General features: G+C 41.0%; 1 protein-coding gene and 1 long non-coding RNA gene across 3 annotated transcripts in view; one reads left to right on the top strand and one right to left on the bottom strand.

Moving 5' to 3' along the window:
• LOC134551013 (uncharacterized) overlaps positions 1-3,113 on the top strand; it is a 4,039-nt gene extending 926 nt beyond the window's left edge. The window contains exons 1-3 of one of the 2 annotated variants that reach the window (XR_010080496.1): positions 1-1,258; positions 2,703-2,816; positions 2,977-3,113. The exon at positions 1-1,258 is cut by the window's left edge and continues 634 nt beyond it. This is a non-coding gene — a long non-coding RNA (uncharacterized LOC134551013). The remainder of the gene's footprint in view (positions 1,259-2,702; positions 2,817-2,976) is intronic. The other variant, XR_010080497.1, reaches the window with a different exon arrangement.
• The window catches only part of LMO1 (LIM domain only 1), a 65,234-nt gene extending 62,066 nt beyond the window's left edge, over positions 1-3,168 (bottom strand). The window contains exons 1-2 of the mRNA XM_063398047.1: positions 2,993-3,168; positions 1,427-1,499 (exon numbers count right to left, since the gene is read on the bottom strand). Of these exons, the coding sequence (XP_063254117.1) occupies positions 1,427-1,499; positions 2,993-3,034 (115 nt within the window). The 5' untranslated portion in view covers positions 3,035-3,168. The remainder of the gene's footprint in view (positions 1-1,426; positions 1,500-2,992) is intronic.
• Positions 3,169-10,000: the final 6,832 nt, after the last annotated feature.

Below are 10,000 nucleotides of genomic sequence, written 5' to 3'. Positions count from 1 at the left end.
AATTTGAAAATAGTTTATTAAAGCAGAAAACTCTGTGGCAGACAATCTTCTGTGAAAGGCGTAGCCCGCTGAAGCAGCAGGTAAGATGATACATAATCTAGTATGTACTGGGAACAGTTCTGAATTGTTTACCATTTGAATTAATGTCAGTGCCCACTATTAATGTACTTGCTTCCTACGTTTACCATAATGGGTCTGATTTCCATTAGCTGAAACTGGAATGCTAAAAAGAGCCCGGGCAAGACTGATGCAAACCGAGATCGACCATCATTGTGGTGTCTGAGACGCATGACTTCTGGCTGGCGTGTTACCCAAGTTTTACCTCTCTGTGAACTTCCTTTAAACAAAAAAAAAAAAATAAGAGTAGGAAAAAAGAAGTAGTAATTGATTCCCCCAAATTAGGTTTTTACTTTCTAAAGACCTACTGTATTGTTCATGTCCTCAATGTGCACAGAACTATTGAAGATTTTCTTTTTGTTTCCTTAGGCAATGCATGAGCTGATCCATTAATCCATTTGGCTTTATATATCAGGAAAGTAATATTAGCTCAGCTCATCTATCAGCTTTTATTTAGGTCCCACCATGTTGCCTTTTTTTGGACTTCAGGCTGGTTCCCCTTGAGGGGAGACAGACAACTTTTGATAGATTTTAGGGGGGATAATGCTGCACATCATCTCATGGGAACTGTCACGTCCTCAGTTCCCCATCTTCACATTCACCCCTGTCAAGATACCCATTATTAAACTTGCAGTTTGGCAATTCTACCCACTCTCTTTAAGGCACACCTTGCACATATCACCTATAGCAAAGGGGGTCAAAAACCCCACAAGCACCTCCTCTTCACCCCTACAAAAAACCAAAACAAACCTGTAGCTAAGACTGCTTGGCAACAAAAAATAAATATGACTGGGAACATAAAGTTGTGTTTCATTAGTGCAGTATGTTTTTCTGTGAGTACACACATACAAGGATAAAAATGCTTTCAGCTTTGTAACACAATAAACCCTGTTAATTCTCTGTTTTTTAATTTCCACTGTGTGGCACATACTGCACCCACAGGAACTTGGTCCCTCTAACTCCATGAATCTTTTTTTTTTTTCCTCCTTTGAAAGAACACAGCAGCACTTGAAAAATACTGACCCTGGAGAACATCATGCATCAGCTCATTTCTGAGCATGCTTTTGGTCCTTGAGCTCATTCCTTTTCTCACTGTGGCCAAGGAGACTTATGGGTGCAAAGCCAGAATTTCAAGATCTCGGTATGCAACTCTTGAGCTTTGATTCTGAGCTTGCCACAGGGATGGTGTGGTTTAATCTAAGCACAGACATACTGAGTGGCAGAAGTTTGTCTGTGTGCACTGGATCTCAAGGTCGCTGTTGGGATGCCAAGGGTAGAACAGGAAGAAACTGAGGAAACAGAGGCTGACCTTGGTATCGTTCTTCAGAAAAGCTGTTTGCACTTGAGCCGACAAAGGTGGGGTCACTGGGCATGAAAAAGACCTGGAGGGAAAAAGCAAGAGAGAATTTTGCACTTCTGCAGGTGCATGAAAGAGAGTCACACAAGGGGAGAAAAATAATGCCAAAACCACCAAAACATTTCATTCCCAAACACACGTCCTGCAGTTTGAACAGTCTGCTGCAATCCTGCAGTTACAGTCGTGGGGATTTTTAGGTTTACAACTTTAATAAGGTGAAGAGACAGACCCCAGCATAAAGGTCCCCACTCTACGTAAATTACTTTTTCTAGTGTGGTGAAGCATTTTCCTGTGTTTGTTTCCATTATATCTGCTCAGTGAGTAATTTCAGAGGAGTGAGAAATTTTCAGTAATTTTTGAGCTTCCTTCATCCAGTAGATTAAAAGTCTCATACAAAGAATTTTACCACACTTATTTTTTTTAGTACCTTGACACTAGAGAGGAACAGCCAGATTACTCCTTTAAAAAGCGCTTGTGTAGGCAACTAGCCCCATAATGAGTTACTGGGAAAACTTGACACAGATCAATGTCTGGGAATAAGCCTCAGCTCCCTAACCCTCCATTCTCTGGCGCAAAGCACTAAAACAGGTCGCTGCTAGAGGAGGACCAGACCACACCATTGCTGAGGTGCCAGTTCACCACTGAGGTGCACCGGTTCTCATTCAATTATGGTGCCTCAAGCGCTCCCTGGCTAGGCAGTTCTGAGAAGACATCATGCTCAACACTGCAGAAACTACAGAAAAAAGGGGAAGAGCTGTGCTCTGCCTAGGAAAGTTTCTGGTCTAACACTAATTCCTGATATTCCTAGTGCTTGAGGGAAGAGGCACGAAGGAATAAACACACCTTTCTGCAGCCAGGGTTTGGGCTCAGACCTCTGGGTCTAACTTGAGGCTCTAACTTGAGGCCTTTGCTCACTAACCTCTTGTACTTTTTTCCCTTTTGCTTGAGCACAAGCAGGAGAAAATGAAGCTTCTTAAGAACAACATCCCATTCTTATTAAATTGCAAAGTCCGCAATATACTTAAGTCAAGCCTTCAGCAGACCCGTGAGGTTTCATATTATCCTATGCTTGAACGATGCAGATGACTGGAGCAAAAACCAGCTAATGACATAAAAGCATTCTTCTACTTTCAGTCTCTCTTAATTAAGGACTTGGTTAATGTTTCAGAGTTGGGAATTATAAAGCTTCATCAGGGAGGTTAATATGTTTTTTTATTTTATCTTTCAGCTGACAGGATTAAAAAAATTTCAAAATAAAACTGAAGGTGATTAAGTCACGTGTGCCAGTCAGAATCCCACGGTGAAGCAGCACCAGGCCATACCGAAGAATACCTTGCACATGGTGAATTTAGCAGTTGTTTTCAAAGTCAGATTTCTCAGCAGATGGGACTTTTATCTGCCAGTTTGACACAATTTTTGAATTCACACAAATAACTGAGACAATTTGCTCAGGTCTGTACTAAATGAGCTACAAAACATCTCTGTATTTTTACCCATTTCAGAATCACTTGCACCTACCTTGCTGGTGTCAGAAGAGAGTGACCATGGACCTGACCTCATACCACAATTCAGCAGCCCTGTAAAGGAGGAAAATCACAAGTGCTCTGAAAAGTTATGTTCACACAGAACACGGGTGGCAGTTCAAAAGACCACTTAAATACATACCTGAGATCTACAGACCTCAATTATTTCTAAACTCTGGCTTGCTCTACTTCTCTGCCTATGCATTGTGAGAATAAATCAATTCTGTTACTATGTTTTACGTTAAATGAATGTTAAATATTTTCATAAATATAGGCTATCCTTTAATAAAGAAAATTGTGTATTACAAATACAGCATTTCCTTTGATAGAAGAAAATGTCAAAGCTTCAAAAGTAAAACCTCTAGAGAATGAATTCTTTGCCACTGTGATACAAAACTGAAACTTTAAACCATTAGGCTCTAGAATCTGTAATGACCTTTTAGAGAAATTTACAGTGGATAAATTAGTTTCGCTGCTGCTCTCCTTAGCAAAAAATTAAAAAGAAATTTTTTCTTTTTTTTCAAAAATAGAAGTAGCAAGACCTAAATTTTTAGACTATTTCTTGTTTCGTAAGAAGTTTATTGGGCAGATTCTGCACCTCTCATGCCCAGAACAGCTCAGCTGCAATGAGATCTATGAGGTTGCTTTCTACATGAGAAGCTGGTGTCAGGAAGGTTTTGTGAATGGGTACAAACTGCTGGGGGTGAGGCTGGGTGTGACACGCTGCAGATCTGCCAGCATCTCCCCAGCACCAATACATGCAGGGAAAGGTCTAGGGACCCAAGGGAACAGCTTCAGGGGAGGCCCAGACAAGGAGCTGGGACAGAGTGGATTTCCCTGGGAAAAGCATAAATAGAGGAGATGCTTTTCCAATAGAAGCCTCCTTTCTCCTTCTGCCTGTCAAAACTCTCCCAGGTTCAAGTGAGATGTGTTCTTCCATTTGTATGGTCCATCAGGTCTCAACAGTGATGTAAGATGTCAATCCATATCAAACTGAAGTTCAGCAATGCACCTTTAGGCCAATCTTTCTTAACAAACCAACATGTGGACTCTGACTGCCACCTCTTCACACAGCAGTGCCTGTGCAGAGTTTCCTTAAAGTGGAAATGAGTCCCTAACACACATACCCCAAGAAGAAAGATACTTCCAAACTTAGGAATAAACTGTAGTGCAGGGTTTTCATAATGTCCCTTGCTTTCATTTGGGTTAATCATTGACTTTTCTGTATATTCCTCTCTACTTCGAAAGTTCATTGCTACAGCAGCGTTCTCCTGCAGATAGTCCTGCCTTTTATTCCTCACCTTGGTGGATGCAGTAGGTAGACCTGAAAGGCAAATCTGGCATCCATATGTCTACCTCAGTTGTTCCATGGAGAAATCCAGTGAGACAGTGTCTGGTCCTGGAGTGACACATGGAGCTCTTGGGCTTGTTGCCACATACTCTGTTATGATCAGAGCTTATTGCTCCCAGTCTGATGTCAAGCAGAGGCTAATCAAATGTGAGATGGGTGAACAGAGACAGAGCCATGGAGCTGCCTTTTCATAGTCTCTTACTATCAGCTCTTCTTTAAACTGCAGCAGCACACTGGGGTCCCAGTCATGGAGCTAGACCACAACATATTGTCCAAAAATCCCAGTGCCCTTCTTCAATAAGATAGCTTCTTTCTTCACTTGCACTAAAGAGATGAGGCAAAATTGACACAGAATAGTTGGAGATGGAAACACAGGAATTGAAAAGATAAAATGCAATGTCAGGCTTATGTTGCTTTGTAATAACAATACCCTAAGACACTGCCAGTGTCTCCTATGTTTTGTGGCTCCCTCTGCTCTACTTGGCAGGTCTTCAAAACATCATTCTAACAACATATCATCTAAAAATGTTGACCCCATAGGAAAATGGCTGCTGGCACAGGAGCTGTAGGCACACACAAAGGATATGGTGTGGCAGCTGAACACGAAACTGAGGAATTCCAGCTATTCCTGTGTCAGGGAGGTCTGTTGCACCAGGCTGTGTTTTGCACTTGAATTCATCAGTGTCCAGTTCAATCTGAATCTAATGGTGATAATCTTCTTGAGTCATTAACATGTGAGATGAGAAAACACATACACAAACCAAAAAGATGAAAATTTTGGTGGTTTTTTGCTTTAAAATAAATCTGTCCTGTGAAATTACAAGATTTCTCTCTGAATCCAAAGACAGAAACAAGTTCAATGAAGATGAAAGTTAGGGAAGATGTTCTGATAAAAGCAGGCAGGTGGAGGCTCTAATGAAGGCATACACTATAGTGCACATCTTGCCAATATTTCTTAATGAATAATATGTGCACTCAAATGAGAATAGTATTGATTGAGGTCTGCAGAGAAAGTTCTCTACGAAAAATTTTTATTCTAGGAGCAGAGTCCTTTTTGGAAGATTTTGATCTTTTCCTGCTGCAACCTTTCTCCTCCCCTCTCTTTGTGCTACCCAAAGCAACTGACAGCCAAAAAATGAAAAGTCTCCCCTGCATCTAATGTATCTATCAGATCCAAAAAGAAATTTATACACCAGTACTAAGAATGGCTGCACCATTCTCCTTAGCTGGTAGAGGACACAGCAGTGTATAATTAGGACTGGATTACTTCGCTCAGAACTGGAACAGAGAGCAGATGTCTTGCATTAATATTGGCATTTGATTTCACACACTTTCTTTGCCATGTTTGCAAAACCAATTTGCCTTCCTATCTTGGATCTTGCCTTTCGTTTACTCTCAGGCTGCTATAATGCAAACAAAAAGCCATCAGTGGCAGTATGAAAGTACATGCAGAAGTTCAGGCCCTTAAAATGTGGGTAGAGCTTAGGATTTAATTACTAGCATAAAATATCAACTTATTTTCTGATTATGTTGATGAGATTGGTATGGTTGGTATGCTCCACTGATGCCAACTCAGACAAAAGAGGTCATGACATTATAATGTATTTGTGAACATAAGCCAACAGTAAAGAAAGATATACCTCTTCCAAATTAATGCCATCAGACTCCATCTGTAATACATATGAAAGATGCACCCCTCTCCTCAAACCCTTTTTTCACCTGTTTTTCCACACAGGGGACTTCAGTCTTGATTTTGCTCTGGTTCAACATTTCATGTACAGAACCCTTCCAGAGGGCCTGCAACAAAATTTCATGCTGTTAAAAATATTGGCCCCAATTCTGAACTGCAGCCAGCTTGCATTTGAGAGTAGCTTTATGGCTGCAGCTAGGTTCTGGAGGTTTCTTAGGAGGCAAAGATGATCTGCCTTAATTTAGGAGCATCCAGAGTCTGATCAGAATGTTCTGCACTACAGCAGCACACAGTATGGGCAGCATGCAAGCAGCTGGGTGATGCTGACAAACTCTAGAGTCAATACAGGGTTGCAACCCAAATTACCTCACCACTGAAACTCTTCTGCAGTGGTAGTTTGGGCTTCATGACACACTGTTTGCTTTACTTGGTGATGGAAAATGCCATTCAGAGCCTGGTCTGTAGCACCGGGAACACACCTGTACCACCTGTTTGCAGGTGGCAGCACATGTTTGAATCATGCAGAGCTTTTCCTACAGAGATGCTTTGGGAAGACAGCTCTACCCGGACTTACATCAAATCCACAGTTACTGCCTTTGCTCCCTTGTGATGCCAGACACTTTGAGAAGAGGTGATTTCTGTGACAGAGTCTAAAAGACCGGGAGATTTTGTGCTTGTAGATCACCAAGTCCATTCTCCATGGAAAACGATCCCTTTTCTGTCTACTCTCTGTACAAAATGGCAGCAACTCCCCTAGTCCTAAAGATTGTGTTGGATATCTGAACAAAATGACAAATTAGGAAAAGACAACTGAAATGCTGTATGGGTAATTTCACATTATTCTGGCCGATCAGCAAATGACAGAAGTGCAAGAAAAATAAAAAAAATAACCGTAAGAAATTATAGTGGTTGCCACAGCTCTCTTTAAGCAGGTGAGAAACTCAGTCTGAAAGCTGTAAAGATAACTACAGAAATTATATCATTCTCTCAGTGAGAGCTAGAAAAGCTTCTGTGCTCACAGGGAGGTCAAGAAGTGAGAGCCCAGTGGATCATTTTGTTGCGTTTTTAATGCTTCATGGCACAGGGTCAGTCAAAAATGCCTATCCTGAGGTCATGGTTGGGGCAGTCTGGAAAGCAATCTTTTCTGTTGCTGGCAAGGCCCTGCTCAGGCTCTGCTCTTTCTCTCTCTCGCAGAAGATTATTGCAGCCCACTCCTCCTGCTCATCACGCTGTGGTTCAATTCACCTTGGGCACTGCACTCAGCTTCTCTGGGATCACAGTGGCCCCAAGAACCTTCCCTGTGGCATTCTGTCCAGACTGTTGCAATCTGGTGCAACAAATAGCCACCCAAACTAACCCTGGGCAACATTCGGGGCAGTAAAATTCTTTACTGTCCCTATAGACAAGCAAGGACTAATACTTATTTTTAGCTCCACATTTAAATAGCATGAGTGAAACAGAATGAGGAGCATGAATGGCAAAAAACTTGTCTGATAACTAAGTAGTGAGTCCTATTTTTATGGCACTAGCTGCTTGGCAATGCAGCAGTGTGGTTACTCTTGACATGGGGAAATGGGGTAATCATCCATCCCTGAACCTGCCTAGGAGATGGTTTGACCTAGAAGAAGTTGGACTTAGGAGAAGCCGAGAAGCACAGTTTGGAGGGCCTCCTAATGACTACATCTGTTTTAAATAGACATATTTTGACTATAGCTTCCATACCAAACAGTCACTGGAGTCAAGTGATCACTTAAAAAGGCTGAGATACAACTGCAGTATTTTAAAGTGGATTTAATAGCTAAGCCTTCCAGGAAAAAATGCCACCCGGCAAGCACACAGCTGAAGCACAGACATTTCATGAATGCTGCTCACTGCCTAAATGGGAATTCACACTACAACACTCTTGCAAATATCTATAATGTCTCACATTGCTAGTATATCAAATTTGCATAAATATACCTCAAATATTTATAAATCAATAGATACAAGCACGTGTTTAAACGTGATTATCAAAAGTGCATACACAGAGTTCTTACATGCTCTAATTAATCCAAATAATCACATTTTGCCTTATTAAATGAAACATTATATGGATGAAACTTAGCTTGCCATCTAAGCACTAAAATACTGTTAGAAAGAAGCAGTACTGCCAAAAAAGAAATAAGAATGTGCCCACGGAAGAACACTTAACTGAAATGTAGCTGCAGGATCTAATGCCATGGAATGACTAACAATAATGTATATATTATTTTTAAACAAGCGAGCAGTTTTGGATAACTTTCCACTTCTCTGTCTGGTACTCCAGTTTCAGCCTAGTGAGCTATAACTGGTCAGGATAAGCAAAAAGCAGTAAAAGAGCTGCTAACCCTCTTGCCCATTTAAAAAGGTCTCCTCAGAAGCAGTGAGAATTCCATATTTCCTCCAGCTGCTTACTTACTGGTGCCTCTCTGCCTTTGTTTAATTAGAACTAAAAAAACAACAGCAACAACTGTCCCTGATAGTTTTAAAACTCTTTCCAACTAAGAAACTCTTTACTTATCAAGAGGTACAAAGAAGCACTGAGGACAGCTGTGGAGTTTGGAACAAATTTCTTAGGTGGGTCCCACTTTAAATCTTTTATACACCTAAGAAATTTAGTCCTGACTGAAAGGAAGTGATTAAAGTTTTTAAAGACTACAGAGAGTTTTACACAGAGGAATGATACTCAGGACCAATTAAATATCATCTTAAGTACTTAACTGCAGCTTTTTTTTTTTTTTTTTTTTTATACACTAGGAATAATTTAAGTGGAAGATGCCAAATTAAACTTACATTTGAATTGACTTAATTTCAAGAGATTACGCATCATAATTTAAGAACTATTTCAGAAAGCTTTCAGCAGAGCAGTCTCTGTTAAGCTGGCTTCAGGAGCACTGTGTTAAGTGTGGAAAAAGAAAACACGCCAGGGCAATATGACATGCTGAAGAGCAAATAAGTGCAATTAACAACAACAAAAGTGTTGCAATTAAGTTCACAATAACCCAGGTGGCATCACATGAGGATGTCTCAGTCAGGAAAGATTCAGTCTGCACAAGGACACTGTGTTGGTTCCATTTCAGGCAAGAGCAGTAAACCCAGGTTTCCTTTCTCCAACATGTGACAAATTAATTTGCCACATGTAATAATATGATATAATTACTCACATACCTTTTCTTTGATGAATGCTTTTCTCAAGCAAATACGACTTTGACACATATTAGGGACAAAGGGATATAGTAAAACTTTTGGAAATGAGGCAGGAGGTCTTGCAGTTAAAAGAACTAGACTGAAACTAGGGAGACTTGGAATTTAATCCAGGTCTGGCCTGTTTTCTGTACACTTCTAGCAAGTCTCTTGGGCAGCAAAGCAAGAGTCAGGTGGCTGATAAAACTTTCCATAGATGCTTGGTGCTCTCGGCACAAACATTTTATTAGGAAATACAGGCTAGATATTTGACTAGACATAAACTAAGAATGTAACCCTGGGCTAATACAACTCTGGCCACCCACTCCCATGCCCTCTTTTGGAACGCTGGCTGTTTTTATAATTTTTGTCATTTATTTATCTGTTTACATGGGTTATGCCAGTGACTGGGGCTAAAGAATGGTCCAACCACTGGTTCACAACTTCCAAAGCAGCCTGTTGAAAGCAAAAGGTGGGAATGGGCTGACCCCAATGTGCAGCTCCTCCCACCCACCTCCCTACCCATCTCACACTAGACGCAAGCAAACTTTTGGGGCAAAATGCACCAATGGCCATCTTTCTTCAAAATATGCCCCAACAGCTTGACTTCCCTTTTATGTAATAAAATACACCATCAGGACCCTTGAGATCAGTCCCCAGCAGACAGGAGGGCTGGTGTAGTCCTTTCATGTGCCCAAGAAGATGTCACCTGGACCAACAAACCAATCAAATAGTCTTTTCTAGCTTAAGGTGTGCTGCAA

Source organism: Prinia subflava, chromosome 5, assembly GCF_021018805.1.
Source record: "Prinia subflava isolate CZ2003 ecotype Zambia chromosome 5, Cam_Psub_1.2, whole genome shotgun sequence".
In the NCBI taxonomy this organism is placed as follows: Eukaryota; Metazoa; Chordata; class Aves; order Passeriformes; family Cisticolidae; genus Prinia; species Prinia subflava.
The sequence above is the reverse complement of the archived record's forward strand: the minus strand, read 5'-3'. Positions and strand labels throughout refer to the sequence as shown.